Genomic DNA, 25,939 nt, shown 5'->3' on the forward strand with positions numbered 1-25,939 from the left:
CTCCATAATCAGAAATCAAGCTAGCATGTTAAGTCACCTTTGCTAAACTGGAATGATGTGGGCCTGCAGCCAGATGGGTGATAATGTGTGAAAATAAAGCAGGGGATTGACTTGATTGTCTTATAGGTCTCTTCCAATTCTATTTCTATTCTGTTCTATATGCTGATCGTCTTTCAGAAAGAATATGCTTGGCCTTCTAGTCCATGTGGGAAAGAGTGATCTCTCATACTGTGAAATTAATAATTCCAAGCACCTCCTTATTTTATCTTAGCATAACATATTGCATATGGGATTTAGGCAAATTAATAATTCAGATTATATAAAAACATAAGAAGAACCCTGCTGGATTGGATCAAAGGCCTGTCTAGTCCACCATTCTGTTGGATGGTGGCAACCAGATGCCCACAAGAAGCCCGCAAAGAAGATATGAATGCAACAGCATGCTCCTGGTTGAGGCAGAATTGTGTATCTCTTAAGGAACAGGGAACAAAATAATATTTCAGATTTGTTATCAGATTTTTCTCCACCTGAAAAAAAAGAGTGTGCTAATAGCCTACTTCAAAGACTTCTCGAATAGGTATACATAATGTGGCAACCCATTATGGGTAACTAGACAGACTGCTTCCTGCAGGGTGGTTGGTTTGTGGCCAACAATCCATTCTTCAACCCATGGTGTTTTCTCTAGTTGTCGTATGCACAATCAGTTGTCGTCTTGTCCAGATCTAGGCAACTGACCCAATAATGTGTACAGGAAACCAGGCTGCTCAGCAACAGTGTGAAAGCCTCCTTTCAACTCTTGCCTGGTCTACCATCAGTGTCAACTACTCCTCCTAGTGGCACTTTGAACTGACTGTCACTTGGCCATTCTCCCCTGCTCCAACCACCACCCTGTTTGTGGTTGCTGTGGCTAGTTTTCTCTTTTGCTGTTTGCCCTCCAGAGTTAGCTTTTCAAAATCCCCAAAGTGACAGCCTGTGTCAGCACTTTCAAAGAACTGACTTGGCACATGGAGCAGTTGTCACTGGATTGTCACCCTCCCCTTTTGTGTATACAAGATTTGCTTGATTTTCCCCCTTTTGCTCACCAAGAAGAGTTATCTACAGGCCAACCCTACTTAACAGCAAAGATTCCCCCTTTGGTTTCACTTCTTACTGGAAGTGAAATTTGATAACTATTAAACAAAAAGCAAAGCAGCAAAATAATCTGACATTATGCTTTATCAATGTTCATGGGGGTTGCCTTCTGGCAAACCAGGGACATCCACTTCATTATGATGCTTGAGAGCTTTGAAGGGGCAGTCACTCTGGAGAGATTGTGAAAAATAATCCCCTGCAGAAGAAAGGGGGGAAAGTAGGAGGAAGCTGTGGCAGCATCAAAAGAGGTCACAGCATGGAAAGAAGGGATGAGATGCCACAGAATCCCTGGGATACCCATGGGAGGGCAGAGGAGGGGACAACCCATGGTGAGCCCAGTCATCTGTTAGGTGCATCATGGACGGTTCTATTAACATCCCATGCGGTAGCTGATTTGCAGGTTGGGTTGCCATGTTGTTTGATGTCACCCATAAATAATAATTTGAAACCTGTCTGCAGACATTTGGAGAACTTGGACTATTATTTCAAATGAATTCTGGCAAAGCAGAATGAACTAGTTGTTTACATGTTAAGTAGTTCCATTACGGGTTAAGTGGATATGACACTGAATATACTTGTTCAAGTATAGAAAGTACAGAATCTGGACTTGTTAAAACAGGGCCCTGTAAAGGGATATATTGGGTGCCAAATAGTTTCTATACCAAAAAATCATGTTCCGTTTCAGCAGTTCTTACTATGTTGTGAACTCAGTAACTTTTCATTTCTGGAAACTTGATTTAGTCACCTATAACCAGAGAGAAGGATCATACTTTTATAAGCCCATTGAAAGGCCTTGGCACAGTAAAAAAGTTCCTTGCTTGAGTTTCAAGAGAGCAGTCAAAGTTTCATGGAACTTCTTGCCGTTTATCAAAGTTGTTATAACATTTTTCTGCTAAAAATGTTGTGTTGGGCCACTAATGGCAGATCTTTCTAAAAAGGGATTAATCTCTAAAAATGACTTCTTAGGGAACTTGGTGCTTTAAAATAGGAACTTGAAACTGATTTAGATAGTGAAGCAAAGAACTGTATTCATATATTGATTTTAGAATTTCACAATTTTCGCTTGATAATACGAAGCCCTGCCCTTGACTGTCCCATGAGGTAAAGTTAATAAAGCGTGACTAATTCACTGAACTGGAAGAGAACAAGAATTGCCTGCTCTAACTCCTTCCATGGCAGAATTGCCTTTCTATTTATCTGAGTTTATACTGACTATGTAAGAAACCTAATAAGGTTTTCTGGGCCTAAATCCAATGGTCCACTGTTGGAAAAAGTTGCTGCTCTGTTACTTTTTCTTGTTGTGAAAGTACTAGTGAACCACTTTGTTAACAGTTGTCTGGGACTCAGGTGATGTGGGTTCTAGGGTTAAGGTTTGGGTTCTAGTTCCAGCCGGGGTTATTTTGGTCCAGTCATGGACTCTGAGTTCAGCCTACCTCACAGGGTTGTTGTGAGGATAATGCTGAGAGCAGGAAGAAGAGAATTCTGTAAGTTGCTTTGAGTTCTTTGTAAGAAAAAAGCAGGATGTAAATCTAATGAATGAATAAATGAAACTTGAGAACTTGGTTTCCATTAGTACAGAATCATTTGTGCTAGTGGGATGACAGTGTTGGATATAGCTTCTGCCTTTTAATTCCATTTTGTGATCTTAGATTTCTGAAGAAATTCCAGCTGTAATGTCAACTTTTAACAGGCTTCATTTGCACATTAGTTTCTTCACTCTATATACCCAATTCCTTGCAGTAAAGTAATGGCTCTGAATTGTGTTTTGTTTGCAGATTGACTTTCAATGATTAGGCAGAATCCAGTGGGGCAATTGCACACCTGACAATTCTTTTCAACAACCAGTGGTCCCTGGAAGATCTGTTGTGTTAGTGGGACTCACTATTTATATGAGATTTGGGAGATTTAAGAGAAGCCCCCTCCCCCCAAAAATGGAATGAAAATGCTTGTTTCTGGAAGGAGATAGTTTGGTGGAGCAACCTTAGATGAACTCCAACAATGTGGGCCAAAAACACCACTTTTTCAACTGGTGAAATCTTTTAACTTGAAATCATTTAAAACAATTCTGTTGAAGATGCACAGCTGAGAAGGGTCAACCACATAGTGATCATCAAGCTAGAAGCACTCCGCAGTGTCATTTTGCAGCTGCTCGGTCATATGAGAGTTCATGACTTTTGTGTGCTGTGGAATAGCTCTCTGTGATGGCTGAAGGACATTAATAGACAACAGAAATTCAGCTTTGTATTTAGAATTCCTAAGTAGTAAATCACCTGTGTGAAAGAATGCCTGTTTAATCACATCTCCATCCTCAACTTTCTCTTTTAATGTTTGGTTAGAATGCATACTCACAGAAAAAGAAGTTACTATTGCAGCCATTAATTTTATCACAGGCTTGGTGAAGGTTGCTCACTTGTCAGTCTTGATTTCAACTCCTTCACTTTGGCCTTTAAAAGTTCATTATTTTCTGGATAGACTCTTTGTGTTGGATTTATTTATTGATTTTAGTGGAGTAGCATTGAAACAGCAGATTGAGTTCACAAGTGTAAAAAAGGTTCTTCATCTTTATGAAAGTGATCTTTGTTTTTTTGAACTTGGAAATGCACCCATCCTTTTCTGATCAGACATAAATTTCCAATAAATGCTTTCTGTCAATTTAGATTTACAGGTATAGCTTTGGAGAAAAAGAAATGAATGAAATGTCAAGGCAACCCAAGTAATGAAGTGAAAGTTCATGCATATGGATTAATTACCAAAGAGGAAGACTATCAAGCTTTGGGAGTTGTTGCTTAAATATTTAATTATTTTGTGTAATGCTTTTCAAAATAATAGTTGCAGCATTGACAGAAAATAATAAGGCCATCGAGTTACAAGTAAACTTTACTATTGCTAGCACTCACACATGAATATTTATTTTATTTATTTATTTAAACCATTTTTATGCCTCCCAATTCGCAAAAAGCCTTGGGGCAGCTTACAACCTTAATAAATAAGCATAAATAAACAGTTATATAATTAGAGTTAAAAAACCGGAAACATCTCGGCATGTACATAAAAACCCAATAAATACAATTCATAAATGAACAATTAAAATAACTTTTAAATAAAAAGGTCTTGGCCTGGCACCAAAAAAAAAAAAAATGACGGCACCAGGTGGACCTCTCTGGGGAGTGCATTCCATAGGTGGGGCGCCACCGCAGAGAAGGCCCTCCTCCGGGTACTTACCCTCCTAATATCTTTCATGGAGGGTTCCCAGAGAAGGGCCTCTGCCGCCGATCTCAAGGGGCGGGAGGGCATATATGGATGCAAGCGTTCCTTTAGATAACCAGGTCCCAAGCCGTTGAGGGCTTTATAGGTCATCACCAACACCTTGAATTGGGTCCGGACTTCAATGGGGACCCAGTGAAGCTGATGGAGAACTGGGGTTATATGAGAACAACAAACAAGAATAAGTTTGGAATAGTTTGGAATAGCTCTTTTGGTAGCCTGTCTGTTCCATGTTCTTTGACAGTCCCAAGTACTTTCAGAGCAGCTTTCACTTCACTTTGTAATATTGCAGTCTCTTCCTCACAGGATTCCTCTCTGTGTCTATCATACTTTGATACCTTCTGTATAGTTCTTTCGTATATTATTTCCACCTTCTCTTAATTTTCTTTTTCTCAAATATTGTTCCCCCTTGTTTGTCTTTTAGCATTCCCAATCTAGGCTTGAATTTCCCTTTGATTTCTTGGATATTCTGGAACAGGGTTTTTGCTTTTCCTCTTTTGTAAATTATTAAGGTGGTTAAAATAAAAAAGGGATTATGAGGAGTCCTGAAAGGATCTCTCCAGATTGCGGGGAATAGGCATCAAAATGGCAAATTCAGTTCATTGTAAGCAAGTGATGCACATGGGGGGCGGGGGCAGGATCCTAACCTCAAGTATAAGCTGATGGGTTCTAACCAGGAAAAAGACGTTGGGGCTTTGGTGACCAGCTCAATGAAAATGTTAAACCTGTGTGCGGAAGCTGTGAAAAGGCAAAATCCATGCTATATTTAAGAAAGGAATTGAAAATAAAGCTTCCAATACCACACTGGCCTTATACACACTGGTGAGAGCCAGTGTGGTGTAGTGGTTAAGAGCCTGGGACTGGGACTCAGGCGATCTGGGTTCTAGTCCCCGCTCAGCCATGGAGCCAACTGGGTGACTTTGGGCCAGTCATAGCCTCTCAGCCCAACCTACCTCACAGTGTTGTTGTTGTGGGGATAAGATGGAGGAGGAGGAGGATGTAAGCTGCCTTGAGCCCTTTGTAGGAAAAAGGCAGGATATAAATCAATCAATAAATAAATAAAAATAAAATAAATACAAGTCAGTGACACAACTGCACTTGAATACTGTGAACTGCATCTAAACTACATTTGGTTACTACACCTTTTTAAAAATTAGGAAACTTCAAAAAGGCAAGTAAAATTATCAGTTCCCCTGTGAGGAAAGGTTACAACGTCTGGCTTTTGTTTCATGTAGAAAAAGGCAAGTTAAATGGAAACATGATTGTGATGTACAAATTATGGGCAGTGTGGAGAAAATGGATAGGGAGCTATTTCCCCCCTTTCCCATAATCTGGAACCTAGATTCCTTTCATGAAACTTATTGTTGGAAGATCAAAGAAAGATACAAGGATATATGTCTCCACTTAAATTGATGGAGCACAAGGCTATCGCTAATGGCTATGTATTGCCATCAGCATCAGAAGCAGTATGCTATGTACATATGTTGTTGGCAGATGCGGACAGGACAATGATCTTGTGCTCCAGGCCTGCTTATGAGGGCATCTGGTTGATCAGTATGAACAGAACATTGGACTATATGGACTCTTAGTCTGATCCAGCATGGCTTTTCTTATATTCTTATATTTCTTATATTCAGTAATATGGCCTTTATTGGTTATTGGTAAAATTCAAAGCCCTGGATTTACTAATGGCTTGATCCATTCTACCAGCTGCACCTTCTTTTGCATCTTATTTTTACATGACATCTGATTAGAATTGGCTGGAGAATATTTGCTCCACATTCCCCTGCCCAAGAGAAGCAACTGTGTAAAATATAGGAAAAAAGTACTGTTGACTAATCCCTTTGGTGACACTGGCCTGGATTCCAACTTCCCTTTCACAAATAGAAGAAATCATTTTCACAGAATGGCATTTCCCACGTTCCCCTTCCCACTGCAATGGAATGGGATATGGTGCGGGAACCTGTATATAGCTAATGGGCTGTTAATGGAATTCACCCGCTCCTTTTAAGAATAGAAAAGTAACTCAGGATTCAAGCCCTTGTCTGGAGCTTTTGATGCAGTCATAATTTATATGATGATTTATTTATTTTGCTCCTGAGATAAAGTGGATTCAGTGTGGATAGAAGAATATTAAAGATACTGGCTCATAACACAATCACGGAAGGGAAATAAGCAACTGGCTTATTTTCTTCACCTGCCCATGCTAATCACAAGCTACCCAGTTAGCATAATTACCCTTAACATGTACAGGTCATCATGATGTCTGAAATGAGTGAGGGTGGGTGGGATTGTATATAACCCTTTCCTGAAATCTGTCACTTCTTGTGGTGCCTATACTATGTGCAGTATGAGTGGGCTGGAACAAAATACCCTTCAGCACAAGAAGAGCGCTCGCTTGCGCTCTCTCTCTCTCTCTCTCTCTCTCTCTCTCTCTCTCTCTGTGTGTGGGTGGGTGGGTGGGTGGGTGGGGGAGAGAGAGAGAGAGAGAGAGAGTTGTGTATGCTCCAGAGTAGTAGTCTAATACTTTGAAATCAGTTTGTAGCATGCTTTCCAAATAGATGAAACAAGACTACTTTATACAAAGCCCTGACTTCCATTTTGCTCTTGAAACAGATTAATCTCGCTCTTCCTCTCCCCCCGCAACAGCCCCTTTCCACTTAATAGCAAAATAAACTGCTCATTTTACCTTATCTTTTAACAATATTTCCCCTCCCCCTTTAATGTTTTACAAATTGCATATTGATTTCTTTTTATGTAGAGAACATGATCATGGAAGTATGCTGAACAATTTATCCCTGCACTAAGCTAGAACAGCTGTAGTTCTGCTTTTTGGTCTTGAAAGCCTGTGGGATTGGCTGAAATTCATTTTGGATCTCACCAATTCTTCATGCATGTAGCCTTTTGTGTTCCCTTTTGGCTCAGTGCTGAAGAAAAAAAAACTTTCTAAAAATGTTCTTAAGCTGTAATATTTAAAGTAAACAGGCAATGCATTGCTGTGGAAACCAGACATCGTCAATTAATTGTATTGGCTTCATAAGCCCTAGCACTGTGCAAGTCTGTTATATCTGAGGGTGATCCACACCCAGGTTTGTCTTGCAGTGATCCCAAACTTAATTTCCCTCCTCATTACTTTCTTGCTGTCATGCTACATTATGGCTGAGTGTGTACAACACAATAACCCAATCTGGCAATGAGGCAAAGTGGGTTGACCCTTTTGCACAGTACCTGTGATAAGCCAACAGACAATTGTGTGCATTGTAGGTATTTCAGTCCCTCCTTCCCACTCTCTGCTTTCCCTTAATTCCTCCAGGTGGTATCCCAAGGGATACTGCAGAGAAAGGTGAGTCTCATCTCTCTGACAGCCACAGCTGTGAACCAATTTTGGCTTGCCATGGCCATCCCTTTAATTTGCTTTCTTCCTGAGATAACACAGTTTGCTACAGAACCAGCTTTCACTCCCTTGTGGGGCAGGCATGAGCTGACTCTTCAAAGCGTCCTTTGGCACCTTGGAGGGACTGCCCACCTTCCATTGACGAGATAATGATTGCAGTCTCCTCAATTCACCCCCCCCCACACACAAAAAGTTCAAGGGGACAATGCCTGATCAGAGCCAAAATTGGAAAGTGATTGTTGTGTGGAGAGGGAGCAGACTCTGCTAATGATACCCAAGTGACAATTGGGCACTTTGAGTGTAGTTGGCAGTGTAGTTGGGCACTTTGAGCATAGTTGGCAATAGCCACTTGGACAGACTGGCAAGGGTATTTTTGCTGCTCTTGCCAAGGAACTAACTGGTTTTTCAGAACAAGCCACCATGGGTAACAACAAGAACAGTCCCTAGACACCCCAGTGTGGCTTGTTGGGGCAAGGGGAGCCACTCTTGGTGAAGAGGTCCTTCACCCAATACAATAACCCAGCTATGATAACAGACCATGGGCTATCATGTTATCTGAACCAGGTCTGAAAGGTAAAAGGTGATTTCTGATATTTCCTGTTACTTTCTTGCTACCAAACTTTGGAAGGGTTGGAGCAATGGTGTAAATAGCTCAGTGGTCAATTCTGTAGGAATTGAGCCAGATTCAAAATTTTTATAGCCAGTTTTCAGCATCATCAATATGATGCAAGAGCAAGTGCTGGGTTGCAAGGTCATTTAATATCCCTAAAGAATTTTGTAGGGGGAGAGGCTGGATAATTGAATATTCCATTTGAGGTGTCAACTCTGTATTTCTGCTACAGATAGGTCTTCTAAAGGGTTGTGTTGGACTATGGCTCAAGCTTTTACAGTTCTAATTGTTAAATGGTTATGAAGCATTACTTTTTTTGGGTCCCTTGATCTCTGTCTGGATCTCTTGGTTTTTGTTGGAATTGTTTTATTTCTCTGCCCAGTCCTGCTGGGAAAGGAATGAAAGACCTTTAGAGCATCCAATGTCATTTGGAAAAATTGCATGTTCATACATTCCCAAGCTTCTAGTCAGAACTGTAAACTCCTGTGGTGATAAAGAGGAATGAATAGGACACTGGATCCCATATGGGGGAAGAGAAACAAGATGTGTGAAAGTGTGTCCAGAACACTGATGGAATATTTCCTTCTACAGACCAAGTATCTAGAGCATCCTTGGTAGAAATCTGTGTTGCAAAGGTGTTAGACCCTCCTAATTCTTGTGATCTCTAGTACTGATAAAGATGACGTGTAAGTTCTGCCCTATAACAAAAGGTGCCTAGGGCAGTTCACACAATATAAAGCAGTGATGTACTGAGGCAGTGTAGTAGGGTACTAAGCAGTAGTAATAATTCTGCCATAACACACCAATTTCCTGTTGTTCTTGTTTATAACAAAGACTTGTCCCCTGTTAGTCTTTTACTGAGAGCACTGTCTTAGGATTATCTTCTATTTGATTTGATGTAAGAGTGGATGTGAAAAGGCTGATCAAATCACTGAAATTTGATTTGCTCACAGAAATTTCAAAACCCAAACTTGAGTACGATGGCTGTCTGTGAGTTGGCTTTTGATGGAGTTTATTTATTTATTTAGGAAATTTATAGGCCGTCCCTTACTGTCATCTCTGGACAGCTTACAATATATTATAAATCCTAAACAAAATAAATTGGCTACACCCTGACTGAGTATAAAATGACAGGGTTAAAATAAAATGAATAAATATACAATTAAAATTAATTAGCTTTAAAATATTCATCAAATAAAAAGGTCTTAACCTGGCGCCAAAAAGCATATAATGACGGCAACAGGCGGACCTCTCTAGGGAGCGCATTCCATAGTCAGGGCGCCACCGCAGAGAAAGCTCTCCTCCGAGTACACTGTCTCCTGACCTCTTTCAAAGAGGGTTCCTGGAGGAGGGCCTCTGCTGCCGATTTTAGGGGGTGGGCGGGCGGACGGGCATATAGGGAGATATTTAACCAAGGAGATATTTGGTTTTAGTACATGATGTTGCAGTTTAAGCTTACAATCCTGTACACATTTACCTGGGAGTAAATGCCAGTGAATGCAGTGTATCTTACTTCTGAACAGACTTGTACAGGACTGAACTGTAAATCTATTTTGCATTTTTAATGTGTGGTATTGGTTAGAGTATTTATGAATTTGGGTGGGGGAAAGTATTTGGGAGAGTGCACCTTACTTCTATCTCACTTGTCTGTCACAGGTATCCAAAAGTGGCTTGAAAAGAAAAGATAAAATGCATTATCCAATAAGAACAGGGTTTAAACAATTGAAGAATGTGCAAATAATACAAAAAATGTAAAATCATTGAAAGGATCAGGGAATTGAGAGAGAAAGCTGTAACAGTTTGCAAAAAACATAGCCCTTCTCTTTGGGTCAGATTAAGAAATGTAAAGTAGGAATGGCATTCTACCATTTGAAAAGGAAATAGATACTGCTACTGAAGTGGAGGCAGTAACAGTGCTGGAGTATGGATTGTTTTTAGTGCATCATAGGGTGGCCAATCCAGGTTAGTCACTGGCTGGACAGTAACAGTGGAAAAGCTTGCATCATTGGCATACTTGGTTCACATCCTTTTTATTTTTTCACTAGTGCTGATTAGATTTTGGCTTTTATAAAGTAGAAAATAGTCTTGCAACACTCTCTCAATCTTAAATTGATCTCATACAATTCCCTTAAATGGCCAGCAATCTGTTGCTTTTAGATAGGGCTTGCATCCATGGATTAACATACTTAATTCTGCAGTTCTCCAGTCAGATATCTAAACAGATTTAGACTTGTCTTGCTTGGCTTGCACCCACTGTCTTGGGCAGAAGCCCCAATGAACTCAGTGGAACTGAGTTCTGGGTAAACATTCATAGGATTGCATTGTTAAGTAGCACTGGTTTGTACAATACATCCCCCCACACCTCAGTATGGGTAGTCCCAATCTTCTTTGGGAAACACTTTCCAATTCAATCTGAATGGTTCATGTAATTGTAATAACGAGAGTTAATTCAAGATTATTGATTCTTTCCTTTGGATTTACAGATGTGCTTTGTCAGCCGTCTTACTGAGGCTGTAAGCCACATCTATGATAATCTGGTTTCCCTATGAAGGAATACCTGAGAATTGTTTGGAATATTCAAGGTTTGAGACTACATGCATATGGGAATAAACTGTGAGCTGTTCTTTTCATACAGATCTTATTAAATTTGTAAGGAATGGGACCATTTATGGCTGCTTAATGTATTTGGCTAATTGGGAGGTGCCTCCTTGATGCACATTTTAAAATGCATATTTTGGAATGAGCAACATGTTCTTCATGTAATAACAAAAAACCCTGAATTGCATTAGTGCAGAAAGCTCCTTGATACCAAAATTAAGTAAGCTTTCTAAATTTTGGTTTGTTTAAGTTTTAATGAACTTTGGGCAGTATCCAGTGCTGCCGTTGTGCTAAGAGGACTAACTGCCAATGCAATAGGAAGAACTGAAAACTAGATTAAAGAAGTGATCCTATACCCCTTAGACATTGTCTGAGAAGCCAGAGGATAGTTTGGATTCCCAGATCAGAGGAAGGAACCAGGGTTGCTCCTTGGAGATGGAAAGCCATGCTGGTGGGGGCATTCTGGTGGGTGGGGAAGAAAGCAGATGGAGAGGGTAGCGTAAGATATATCCTGTGACCTCTTTGGCCTATAATCTGCCCTCTCAAACTACTTCAGCTAGACAGGTAAAAATGCCAGTCTAGGAAAAATGCAGAGCAGGATTAGAACTACAGCCACATATCGTAGCCAATGAGTTGTAGAAGTAAAGAGCATGGGAGTGGGGCTCTGGTGATCTGGGTTCAGTCATGGAGCCATTTGGGTGACTTTGGGCCAGTCATGGAGCCATTTGGGTGACTTTGGGCCAGTCACAGACTCTCAGCCCAACCTTCCACATGGGGTTGTTGTTGCGAGGATAAGTTTGAGAGGAGCAGGGGAATTATGTGAGTTGCCTTGAGTTCCTTGAAAGGAGAAAGGTAGGATATGCATCTAATCAATATCTTCTCAGAAGTACATCCCACTGAGTTCAATGGGCTTACTCCCAAATAAGTCTGTGTAGGGAAAGAGTTCATACTTCAAGAGATATATAATTTGTTAAATACAGAAAACTTTGCCAAAGTAGAAGAAATTTGGAGCCCACTGCATATAAGATGCAGTCTAGATTATACTGGTTCTTCAGCTGTTTTCAGCATTGAGTGCAGCTGCAGAAATGAACATTCATTTTTCTGTGTTATACATGTAATAAACAATCCAATCTGAAATATTGTTTGAATTAAGAAATCTGAAACTATTATTTTCTAAAGCTTTCTGTATGAGACTAAATAAGAAGTTTGGACACAATTTGTCTCAAATATATACTATGTGTACAATATACATCTTAGGTTAAGCCCCCAATAAATAAAGCACTGAAATGACTGTCCCTTGGGTATTACCTTTGTTAATCTTGGCACAGCTGTTGTAATTCAGCTTGCACACATGCAAACATAATGAAGCCCTTGACATCAGAAATGTTCTTTGGTAGGGTAGGGTACTCTAATCGTATACACCCTCTGAAACAGTACCAATTGGAATTGCGTTCAAACCTGTTACGGCTGAAGTTCATATCCACAGTCTGTGTGATATTGTAGCCAGGCTTGAATTAGACCTTTGTTTGTAATGACCATTAACAGCTAGGTGCTGGGCAGCAGGGTCATTATTTACATAGTTACCACAAAATACCACTGTGTATTTCACTGAAATTGAACAGCGACGTCTCTGGAAACTGTGATAACGCTGGCTTACTAGCACATTATATCCTGCCAGACTCTGACTGCATATTCGATTTTGAAAGCTAAATGGGGTCAAGTTTTGGAGACAAGACACTTAAGGAAATTCCTCTTTACTACCAGCAGTGCTGTTGGTCACTTTATATTGCACTCTGTAGCACGCTTAAGGAAGAACCAGACATGGTGTGGATCATGGATTTGTCACTGAAAACAGCAACATATGTCCTGTTTGCTCTTTGTCTCCCAGTAGCTTTGAGCAAGAGAAACATATGTTGTGACATTCTAGTACATTTTCCTGCTCTCAAGTCTACAAATGCAACAGCGTTACATCAAATGTTCCATTCCTGGGAGAAAAAAGAGTGCAGCACACGGAGATACTCCAGGGGGCTGAAACATTCACATCTAGTTCCACCCGTAGTGTTAAGGATTAGTGTCCACTTGAGTTCTCCTCCTCTCCCAATGAAGTTTTAAATGCTTTCTAACCATCTATGGAAGACAGTGAGTGTAATAGATTGTAAAACTTTGAATTGGGGCAAGAGGCTTGCATCCTGAATTGAGAGAAGCTCACTAAGTAGCCCTGGAAAGTTACTGATTCCCAATGTAACATCTAATAGAGATGTTTGTGAAAGGGATGCTTAGAAATTTAATTTGTTCTACCTTTGAAAATAAAGAGACCTGCTACCTCTCTAACATGTGTATTAGAATGTAGTTCATACTTCTGGTTTCATACGTCTCCAAAATCTGTGGTATAGTGTTTGGCTTTAATAACATATCAAAAACATAGAAAATACTCCTCTATGAAATATACAGAACACATGGATTTTCTTGCAGATTATTGCAGAAGTGGAAGGAAAAGTGAAACTGTCCACTGGATCCTAGAGTTTGATGTACACTTTGGAGCCTCAATCACACCCTGAAAACAATTGGCTTAAAACACTGCAGGATCTACAAATGGTCTACTGTTGAATATGGGGGAAAATCTTGGGTATGTTTAGGAAGGAAAAAACCCTAAAACTCCCAGTAAGATAGGAGTAGTAGAGTTCTACATACGCATATGATTGTGCCCTAATCAAATATGAAGAATGATTCCTTTTTGCAGCTATCTTCAGATATATAGTATTACATTAGATACAACTTTTATAGTCTCTATAGTCTATACATCAAAGAACACACAAAGGGCAATAGTTTCCAGTAGGTACTAGAACTTTGCATATGAAAAATACTTCATAGAGGGGGTTGGGGATAGAGAAGAAAAGAACAGGTGTCACTTGAATGCCAATTTCTAAATACAAAATCAAAACTGTGTTATGTTTTTATTAATATGAAATGTTTTCTTCTAGTCCGCAAAGCAAACCTTGGACAGTAGATGGTGGGTCTGCTTGACATGCTAAGCATGTGACAGATGATCATGCTCACCGTGGCTTGATCTTTCCCTCTTTCCCTTCAGCCGGTATCCCAGAGTACTTCACAGCAGGACGCACCTTGTCTGTCTAGGTCAGAAAACCAGAGCCTGCAAAATATGCAACTGGGAGCATATTTATTGGCAGGGGACCAGAAATGTGAGCAACTGTGACAACTTAGCACTTGGCCTCTGGCAACTGTGGGCAAATTAGCCTGTGTGCAGTCCTTCATTGCCAGTTTGTTACCTACTCCCTTTGACAGATGAAACAGACAAGAAAGGCAAGACTGTACATATCAAATTTCTGTAGAAGCATATTTGAGCATTTGCAAAAGTCTGACTTTTTTTTTAAACTGTTCACATCTGAACAATTTTCTGGGGTCAAAAGTATTTTAAAATGTCCCTAATTGTGCTTGTTTGAGGCTTGAATCTTTATTTTAAAAAGGAATTGGAGCAGGTGAAAGGAGACAGGACAGATTCTGCCCTTAGGGACACTGAAGGATACGTGCTGAAGGTAGCTGAGGAACTGAGGGGGAAGGAGGGTGAAACACCCCACAGTAAGACTGATTAATCTGTTGGGCGTATTGTGGATTGTTCAGAGAGTGACCAGCCTACCATGATTTATTCAGAGGGTTGGTTAGCATGATGTGTGAACACACCCAATTTGTGCTATGAAATCCTCTACAGAACAATTGGAAGATACTTCATACTACTGAATCCAGACAAGGTTTGTGTGTGGATTGTTGTTTAAGCATGAGCTGTTGTTGAACCATGGGTACTACTTTCTGGTCTTTTTGCATCACCCCTGTGGATGCTGTGCCCATGCAGTGCCTACGTTTGGGAAAATACTCCTAGCTAAGTTTACAATGTTTGACAGGGGCCCCACCCCCTCCCAGTATAAAAGGGGCAGGGCTCATGCCATTTCTTTCCGTTCCCTTGGAGACCAATGTTTGGCCTCAGAACCTGGCTCCCGCATTAGTTTAGAAGGGAATTACTGAGTATCCACCACCAACACTGATGTGGGGCAGGTGAATGGGTTGTGTGCATGCACAGATGACCACTTGAAGAACGACAATTACAGGTAAGCAACCTTACTTTCTTCTTTGTGGTCTCTGTGCAACAAGCTTACCAAATATGGCAGTGGGTGACTAGCAAGTTTACTGAATATGGCAGTGGGTGGTGTTGTTATTGAAGAATGGAGGACAGCACTGCACAGCCAAAAGAGCAGTCTTGCCTTAACATCAAGTCAGTCACTTTTGAGGAGTTGATTGAGAAATTGAGGAGCTTTTGGATAGACCAATGTACTGTCCGATGGATTAGGGCATGGTTGACAAACCAAAAGCAGAGGGTAACTATTAGTGGGGAATTACTGGGTTGAGAATAAAGAGGAGAGTAGGACACATTCCAGTGGAGCAAAGCCCTCTGAAATGTTCAATCTTGTAAATTCAGTGTGGCTTCCTTTATGAGATTGATGTACCTCATAGCCAGTCTTTCTCTCCTTCTGCCTTCTTCTCTAGCATCATTGTTTTCTCCAGCGGCTCTTGCCTTTTCTTGATGCCCAAAGTACAACAGTTTCAGTTTTGTTAGATTTGCTTCCAATTGTCTTTACTGAGCAAGGAAGTAAAAAACAAAAACAAAAAACAAGAATTATTAAAATTAAATTCTAAAACAGCATCAAAATGAACAGAAACAATTATCTTTAGTAAAATACAACAGTAGCAAAATAAAAATAAAAATGTTAGCTACAGGAACTGCAATCCAAATTAAATTTTGCCACATATACACTACTTGAGTAAATTTTGCCACATTTTCAATTCTTGAATATACAAATTTATAAACAATTAGTAAGTGATTTACTGCTCAGTTTTAGCTATGTGCAGTTTATGACCAATTGGATTTTACAAACAGTAGAAAACACCAAGAAAACAGATCATAATTGTTTGAAGTGAGCATACTGTTATTACTCATACAGGAAAATTGTTTGTAGGACTCAGTTTAGGACTGTATGTTTTGCCTCAGTCTAGGCATTATCTCATGCTTATTCATATTCACGGGGGTATACATTGACTTTGCGAACTAGAAACCAAAACACAAAACTGCAAAAGCTTCCATTTGAATTGTTGAGACTTTAACTTTCTGATTACTGTATATTCAAAAAGAGTTGGGTTTCAATTACTACACACCACTGCCATATTAATTTCAAGGGTATGTTTAAGAGGTACTTTATATAGTTTCCATTACTTCTCAAACCAAAAGGTCAACACCTGAAAGGGAAGTAGTTCTCAAGACATGTTCTCTGCATACCTGACATTTATTATGCTAGACATTTCAGTTGTGTTTTATTAAGGCTTTTAAAAAAATCAGTCTGGCTTATGAATATGGTCAATTGAGAGGTAGCCTTAGTGTGCTTCTACTTATGTAGCAGGTACTGCATCATATGATGGTATGTTGTTTTAAAGTGCTGGAAGTATTAATTATTACTTTTGCCAACTTGAATGTGCTTTGACAGTAAATCAAAAGCATAATAGCAAGCCTAAGTCTGTATTTATATGAGTGTACAGTTAGGGCTCTGACACTCCTAGCTGATAGTTAAAATACAGTGGTACCTCAGTTCACAAACTTAATTTGTTCCTCGATTCGGGTCACGAACTGAATTGGTCATGAACCGAGTCAAATTTCCCCATAAGGTTCAATGTAAATAAGGTTACAATGTTCTGAACCATATGTAATTTTTGTTTTAAACCACAAAAAAACGAAACAAAGTACAGTACAGTAGAGTATGAAGAGAGAGAAGACTAACCTTGTTTGAGACGACTTCTGGCGTGGAGGACAGGAAGGTGGGTGGGGAGGAGGTTATTGTTTGGAGGGAGAGTCTGCGACCATGATCTCGACTAGAGGAAGCTGCAACCACATGTCAGAGTGGGGAAGATGGCCATGATCATGTTCATGCAGGGAAGATGGCTGCGATCGTGTTCATCACATGATGTGAAGTTTGCGAACGAAAACAAAATTTTGCCGAACTTCCTGTTTGTGAACTGAATTGTTCACAAACAGAAGTGTTTGTGAACCGAGGTATTACTGTATTCTTAATCGACTGCTTATTATTGACAAATCTGAACTGAGATGACAGTATGAAAACTGGCTCTACTCAAACATCTTCTCTTCCCTTCCCCTTCCCTTCCCTTCCCTTCCATTTTTCTGGCCCAGCACAAAGTTACGATGCAGGCCCCCTCTTCCACACACACCACATTCCTATCCTATGCATATGATCACAGGAGTCAAGAAAGAATACTACACATTTAGTTACATAGGCTATGAGTTGGTAAATCATGTCAGCACCCACTGGCTTCTGCTTTCTCTGATTATTTCTGTGCAGAAGGAACTCTAAGACTGGCAGTTCTTGAAGTAGGAATTTACATAGGGAAAGCAACTAGGCTTCAACAGCACTTAAGCTCACCAAGTGGGTGAACATGCCAGCCCTGTGATCAGCATCCCCATCCCCTCAGTCTTTGACCTTCCCATTTCAAGAAGGGAGGTCTGAAGGGGTCACTTGAAAGTGGGTTAAAACCTTTGCATTCCTGGGAAGCCTGATAAAACAAGGTCCCTCTTCTCACAGAGATATCTCACTTTCAAGCAAATGCAAGTAGAGACCCCTTCAAACTTCCCCCCTCATCATGGAAAGTTCAGGGACTCAGGGGTTGGGGCACTGGGAGATGACCTGTGTGCATGGTGTTTTCTCTCCACAAATTTAAGTGCTCATGTGAGTAGGCTGAATGCTTGTACAGGGCTTTTGTTGTTGCTAGTCGTGAAGTTGTGTCCGACCCATCGCAATCCCATGGACAAAATTCCTCCAGGCCTTCCTGTCCTCCGCCATCCCCAGAGTGCACTTAAGCTCATTGCCTATCAAACTGCAAGTTTAATTTAACTGCACAAGTTGGGGAAGGATGTGGGGCAACAATTTGCTGTTCATAATATTGCTTGTTGTACTCTGACACTGTTCCAGCAAACCTCACACGATCTGGACATTTAGCACACATATACAGAGACAGAAGCCTCGAGAACTTTCTTCAAAAAGTCCCCCCACCTTCCATCATGATAAAGTACTTGCACCCTGAGCTGGGCCTCTTTGGCTGGCTGTTGCCTAGAAAAATATTTTGGACTTTTCGTTTGTTTTTTTGATTGATTAAAACTTCATAAAATACATTTATTTTGCAATTTTACAGCTTAAAAGAACAATAATAGACAAATAGTATCTACTCCTGTTCGTGTGTGTTAAACATGAATCCCAGTACTGGCTCTGATTACAAGAAGCATTTTAGTTCCCGCAGAGCAATGCCTAAGTCCGTAGCAGTCCCTCATGGAGACTCTGGATGCACTTTATGCACACTGTAGTGTTTTATTACTTTAACAGTAAATTTTCCCTAATCCGATATTTACTTCTACTCTATGTCAGAAGTATTCAAGAGGAAATAAAGTATTAAATAAAAGGTTACAATTAAAAATCTGTAATCGTAAACCACTCAAATATAGGATGCATTACTTGAGAAGAGGCAACTTAATTTGTATCCTAGCAGCACAAATGTCAAATAACTTTTGGTGTAGACAACATGTATTACTCTCCCCAGTGAATTTATAAGGGCTGTGTTTCTTTTGAGATTCTCTAATCTCACTTCATAAGTGCTGGCTCTCAGGATTCAATTTCTCCTTAGAGTAACCAAGAAATAAAATGGGGCCAAGCTGTAGTTTTGAAACCTTGATAAATGCACAGCAGATCTTCCCAAACCATGAAGGGGCAGTCCACTGTTATACCCTTGATTTTTCTACATATGATAAAAGGGACCTTGCATCCAAAACTGCATTATCCCTGGGCAAACAGCGATGTATATATTAAATGATAAAGGAGGAAAAATTAAACAGCTCAATCCTGGTCGTTTCTAGAATTTGCAGAATGTTGCTTGGCCTACCCACTTGAATTATAGAAGCACTAATTTATAGTCAACATCAACAGCTTGCCTCCTTGCTTTCCTGCAAAGGGCTTAGCAGCACACTGAAGGAATAGTTATTTGGCCTATGGTTAGGCCAGCTAGAGAAGGTCTCTTTAGTATCCTGCTCGTCACCAGTTTGCCTTGTTTTCACCTATCCCCTTGCTTCCTTCTTAAATCTTGGAACTGATGTCACTTAGTCAAGAGTTCCATTTTAGTGTTCAGAAGACACACAGGAGGGGAACCACAATGCTCTCTCTTTCTCTTTCTCTTTCTCTTTCTCTTTCTCTTTCTCTTTCTCTTTCTCTTTCCCCAGCCTGTGGTAGGCAACTTCTGAAAGGGACATCCTGGAATACAAGGCTTCTAAATTCCATGGACAATTTCCCTTTTTGAAAGACACCTTCTATGGGTAGAATTTAATGGATCCAGCAACAAAGGGAGGTGGAGCCTTCTCGCACATTTTCTGAACAGCAGAATGGAACACCTGAAAAGGCACTGTTTCTGCTTATACTAGTGGAATCCTTGTTTGATTCTTGAAAACGGTAAACAAATGGTCTAGTGTGACTCATCATCTTCTTTTGTACCAACTCTTGAGCCAATTGTCTCATTTACTAAATGTTGCCCAGCTGTTCGGCAAACCAAACAGCAGCAATTTATCTGTTCTGGTTCCCAAGCTGGTGCTTGCCATATTTTTTGAACTGTAGCTTCCATCATCTCTGATCACAGGCTAGGCTGTCTGGGCATGATGGGAGGTATAGAAAGCATCGGGAAAACCTCAGGTTTTGGAATAATGAACTACAGTATTGTAATGCTGTTTAGACATGGTTTTGTTACGGTAAAGTTAACCTGTATTTGTGGTGATAACATGGGTGGTATGTATGGTAATAGCTATTGGCTCTGCTTCCCCAGTTGCCAACATCATAACTTCTGTGCACAGCTGTTGTTATTGTTTTAGTTGTAGGGCTCCCAATTGCATCACAACTCCTAGGCCCATAAGGTCTGTACATATGCAAATTCAGGATTGGTTCAGATGATCAAACAGCATATCTTATTTAGACCACACTGAAGTGACTACTCTGAATATTCAGACCATAGTTTGCTGTGTTAACCAAACTCAGGTTGTGGGGACTTTGTGAGTATTAAATGACCTTCCAATTGCTGCAGATTATGCAGGCTTTGTTTAACCTTGACACAACTCCCCCTGTCCAGGTTCAGATGCCATAACAAGCCATTTTAAATGTTCAAAATCTGCCCAACAGATGCCAGCATGCACTGCAGTTCACTGTGGCTTAAATAAGCTATGGTGGGCTGTGGTGATCATCCAAACTGGGTCTTTGGTCAGATGATCATGTACAGAGTAGGCAGAGCCAGCTGATGGAGCCTTAATCCCTCCTACATAAATGTTCAGAACCAAAAGTGTTTAATTCATAGACCTTTGCATGTATCAGTACATAACAGCTCCCCATGGCTTCACACCCTGTCAAGTGAGGAATTACCTGCCATGACCATAAAGGGAAAATTAAGAAATCTTTCCCCCCAACACACATTAGTGTAATGAACTTAAACAATAAACATACAATCGAATGGGCATTTCTGGCTGAAACAACAAGGTATTTTAACCAACATTTTTATTTACTGTAGAAACAGAAATTTTCTTTCACTCTAGTATTTGCCAACAGAAAGTGACTTCTGCTTTTATAATTTCATAAGTACATTGTGTAATAACATGGGTTCTTTGCCACACCCAGAAATGAGATTGCTGCTGTTGAGCATTATCCCTGGAGGTAGTGACAACGGAACTTAAAAAAAGATGTCAGGACCACTCACTGATTAATTTAGGAAATAAAATGCCATAATATTTTCCAGATTACACATTATGAAAATAAGTTTTTCAGTGTATAAGGTCTAAACAGGAATTATTATTATTATTATTAGAACATTTCTATGCCGCCCCTTGCCGAAGCCTCGGGGCGGCTTACAACACAATAAAATACAATACAATATACAAATAACAATATAAAATTAAAATTAATAATATAAAATAAAAAATATAAACGATATAAAAGAAGTTATAAAAGAAAAGTTATAAAAGAAAAGTCACCCTGGCCAGATAAATAAGTAAATATTGTTAACAATTAAAATGATGTTTAAATAAAAAGGTCTTCACCTGGCGCCGAAAAACAAATAACGACGGCGCCAGGTGGACCTCTCTGGGGAGCACATTCCACAGATTGGGCGCCACCGCAGAGAAAGCCCTCCTCCGAGTACATACCCTCCTAATTTCTTTCACGGAGGGTTCCCGGAGAAGGGCCTCTCCCGCAGATCTCAAGGGGCGGTCGGGCATATATGGATGTAAGCGCTCCTTCAGGTAACCAGGTCCCAAGCCGTTTAGGGCTTTATAGGTCATAACCAACACCTTGAATTGGGCCCGGACTTCAATGGGAAGCCAGTGAAGCTGTCGGAGGACTGGAGTCATGTGAACATAACGCTCCATCCCCGTCAGCAACCTGGCAGCTCTATTTTGAACCAATTGAAGTATCCGGACTGTCTTCAAGGAAAGCCCCACGTAAAGCACGTTACAGAAGTCAAGGCGGGAAGTCACCAGCGCGTGTGTCACCGTCGCCAGGCAGTCGTACTCCAGGTAGGGGCGCAGCTGATTAATCAGCCGAAGCTGAAGGAAAGTGCTCCTCGCCACCGCTGTCACCTGAGCTTCCAATGAAAGCTCCGGGTCGAGGAGTACTCCTAAGCTGCGGACCTTGTCCCTAAGAGGGAGTGCAACCCCATTCAGGGCCAGGTCAAATCCACCCTCTCCGAAGCCCAATCCGCCAATCAACAGGACCTCCGTCTTGTCTGGACTGAGCTTCAGTTTATTGGCTCTCATCCAGCCCATTACCTCGGCCAAGCACCAGTTCAGCACAGCCTCTGCCTCACCTGGATTAGTGGAAAATGAGAGGTAGAGCTGGGTATCATCAGCGTACTGATGATTCCGTAGCCCACTTTTTAAAACCCAAGATAACACTTTTAAAAAGTGCAGTTTTAGTTTCAGAAACTCATTACTGTGGGCTCAATGGGACCTACCTACCTAACCCTCAGTGAAGCTCCTATTTTTTATGTTATTTGAAATGTATTATTGATTTGAATGTTATATGCAGAAAAGTATGTCATAAATATATTGAAATACAATAAAATGTGGCAGTTTTCTCTGTACCAAAATATTTCTAATGTACTTTCTTAACTTATAGGAGAATTGCTTTGTTACAAAATATTTTTTCCTGTACTGTACAAGCTCTAGAATAGTTTTGTACCAAATACTTTCCTCCGCAATATATTTGAACAGAGTGCTTACAACAAAGTGAGACAGTTTTGTCTGCTCATAATTTTTCTGTATAGTAATTTTTCAGGAGCCATGGCACATAAAAGATGTGTTATGAGCAGATGTTTGAATTCAGAGTAGCACTACAGAAACAGCTGGCAATCTAGTGGAAGCAATTGTCATTAATTCCCAAGGGCCTGAATTCCAGTTTGAGAAGAGTCTTTAGGGCCACATTCCACAAATGGGTACAGTGCAGGAGGTGGGATTAAGCAAATAGGCAGGGCCAAATATTTTTCATATCAAATTGAACATCTTCCAGTCAAGCACACAAGCCACAGTTCACTTGTTTGTCTAATCAGGAGTAAGACCCCAAAGAGCAAAAGGTGGGAAGGGCAGCAATTTTCCTCCTCTTTCTTCAAGCAGTTCTGGGGCTGGTGTATTTTCCCCCTATTCCAGGGATATTTCAAGGGAATGTGAGGGCTTTGAATTTGGCAGATCCAAAGCCACCTTCAGCTGGCACCTAGAGCACCCCTGTCTTGCCATAACTGTAATCTAAAGAGTAATAGCAGAGTAGCAAGGGCAGCAAAGGTTTTCAGGCTTGCAGCAGGAAGGCTTGTAAGAACTGACCTCCATTCTCAGCCTACAGACCTTCCTTTCCAAGTGTGCTGAGGGGTTTTATTTTATAAAAATTAAACTCTATTTTATATTCCCTGGGATGACTTCCAAAGAACCATGGGATTGCAACCTAAAGCATTATATGTGATATTTTATGGTATTTTTCTACTATTTCAGAAGACAACATATGTTCCTTATTTTGCTAGGGTTCCTTTTGCAATTGAAATAAAACTAGCTCCTACTCCAGTGTTTAAAACACCATTCTCAGATATCAAGAGATGCTTTTCAAAATAAAGCAAAGCAATTTTCCCCCATTACAAATTGTAATGGGAAATCATTTGTAGGGTGCAAATTACATATGCCTGATTGAAAATGGGGTTCCTTACTTTTTCTAGTCAAGTAACTTGGTGTTTCTTTTTGTCCTAGTTTAGGCTTGGATCACTGACACTACAAAGAGTCTCAAGCCCAGGTGATGTCATCAGAGAACTGATAAGTTATTGCTTAAACTGCATAGCAGAATTAAATGCCAAAAATGAGCAGCTGCAAAAAGAGAATGAAAGACATCGAAGTGATCTGGAAGACATGCAGGAGCAGTAAGTTGAAAAATCACATCCATGGGATATCCCTTTTGGGTGTTTTGTATTGATTACATCCGGCTTCTTCCCAAGCAGATACTCGCTTATTTCATTATTACGTACTTTATTACACTTGCTCTAGTTGGCTCTGAAAATAGAAATATACAACTATTGAATGTGTTTTATTAGGGAGCATGATATATTAAAAATCTTGGACATTATCTTGGATTTTTGAACATGCCATGAACTTCTTAGGGCAAAGTTTGCAAATGAGCTTCGCAGATACCTCCAGTTCAATGGAATGTGTGCAATGTGTAAATCATACCACCGCTCCAGTATGTTCTTGTTTATATAGTAAAACAAATGTGGTGAATACTTAGACAACGTCCCTTATACATAGGTCAGCACTACATTTCTGTTCCATCTGTGGTTTGGCATTTGCCAACAAAATTAATATAAATGAATTTTTATCAGAAGACCTGTCAATTAGAGGTGACAGATCACTTGAACTATACAGATAAAAAATGCAGGTTGGGAGTTAAGATAGTTAAATAAATTATCTGAAAATGACTGCCAGAAACTCAAGTAGCAGGTTATCAACAGAATGAAAGGAGGAGAGATGCTAATAAACCCAGACATAATGCAACAAAGGATGAAAACAACACATGCAAACTCAGATTTTCTGATATGTAAGCACTGGTCTCTGTAGCAGTTTTTCTTGTCATTTGCTAAGTAGAAGGATCTCACTCTGCAAAGAGGAAGAATCTGCTTAGTTTTTGTTAAGCCAGAATCCCTGTATATCTTTAATCCTTGTAAAAATCAGGGAACTGCGGGTGTTAATTTAATTCAGTTGTTTCTGTCTGTTTTTGTTTATTTTCTAACAATACAGTTCAAAACAAATCCATTTAAAAGTAAGTCCTACTGAGTTCAATGGTGCTTACTTTCATGTAAGTGGGCCTAGATTGTAGTTGAAATGGCTGTATTTCAAATATTTTTGATGTTCTTCTGTTCTGCAAGCACTGATAGAAGTGTATTTTCCAGCTGATAATTTCCCATGGTTTGTATATAAAAGGGACTGAAATGTTTAAACTGTACAAGTGCAGAATAGAAAAATCTCCATCAATCAATTGTCCTGATTTTCTAAAATGTTTGTTTTAATTTGGTATTCCAATTAGCTGTGTAAATCTATTTCTTTTAATGTTAATTTTTGCATTTCACTGCAGTAATCCCTGCCTCCCCACTAAAAAGCTAAAGTTTGATTTATACATGTAAATTCTCTTGGTGCTTGATTACTACATATGATCTTTCTTTTAAGAGTTATTGAGCTGATCTATATGGTAATAATACCCAGCTATTTGCATTTAAATTAGATGAATTATTTATCAGCTGTTGAACTTATCCATAAAGCATATGAGGTCTGACTAAGTTAATAGTTCATATTATTATTTTCTCTTTATGAACACTCAGTATGTAAAGCTGTAAAATCTGTATTTGCTAATATTTTAACAGAATCTTTTAAAGGTCTCAGTAAATTTCAAAACACAGACTTGGTATTTTGGCTCTTTATGGTTTAATGTGCATGAAGAAACTTCATTTAAAAGGCAATCCTGTGTATGTTTCAATAGAAATAAGCCATGCAGGCTGGAGAATGTGGGAGTTGTGAGACTTTTAATCTATGTATGCGTAGGACACCCCTGCAATCCATGGCTTGTTCTTGGGTCCTCAGGTGTTTTGGAAGCCACTCCTGCAACCCAGCTTTGCCAGAATCAGACATGCCAGCCTGTGCATGCTGTGTGTAGTTATGGAAATAAGGCATTGTGCAACCAGCATACACAGGACAGAGGAAAGAAGCCACTGTGTCTTCTTTTCTTTCCCCCTTTGTGCAAACCCAGCCATTCCCAGTACTCCTTTAGTGATATAAGTTACTACATTTTGAGCATGTTTAGCAATAATTTGGTTTCCAAATTAATGAGCCAGTATAGAGTAAACCTGGAGACCTACACTCTCCTTTTCTTCTGTGCTATCTGACAGTGTCTCATCCAGCTGCATAGCCACTGTTGTTTACTAATACAAAGTCTAATTCCCTTGAATCTTTAAGCTCAATCATGGAATCAAATGAGCTTCACATTATCTATGAATTTTGTTTTACTTTTTGCTGTGTGGCAGTGGACTGAGCTGGTTTATTATACTTACAGCCTGCCTTTTTTTTTCCTTTCAAGGAACTCAGGATGGCATACATAATTTTCCTCCTTTTTTCAAGCAGAGGAAGGTTGGGTGGAGGGTCTATGTCTGGCCCAAAAAGTCACCCAATGAGCTTCATGGCTGAGTTGGGACTAGAACCCAGTCCTGCATTTTAACCACTATACCACAGTGGTTTTGAGCTGAAATCCTGCGGAGCTTATTGCATACAACTCACA

At 40.0% G+C, this 25,939-nt stretch overlaps 1 protein-coding gene across 4 annotated transcripts in view; it reads left to right on the plus strand.

Moving 5' to 3' along the window:
• The window catches only part of XRCC4 (X-ray repair cross complementing 4), a 137,066-nt gene that overhangs the window by 31,796 nt on the left and 79,331 nt on the right, over nt 1-25,939 (plus strand). For all 4 annotated transcript variants that reach the window (XM_044446276.1, XM_044446277.1, XM_044446279.1 and 1 more), the window contains exon 4: nt 23,374-23,540. In XM_044446276.1, coding sequence (XP_044302211.1) covers nt 23,374-23,540 — 167 coding nt within the window. The remainder of the gene's footprint in view (nt 1-23,373; nt 23,541-25,939) is intronic.

This window comes from Varanus komodoensis, unplaced genomic scaffold, assembly GCF_004798865.1.
Source record: "Varanus komodoensis strain SLA01 unplaced genomic scaffold, ASM479886v1 scaffold5, whole genome shotgun sequence".
In the NCBI taxonomy this organism is placed as follows: domain Eukaryota; kingdom Metazoa; phylum Chordata; class Lepidosauria; order Squamata; family Varanidae; genus Varanus; species Varanus komodoensis.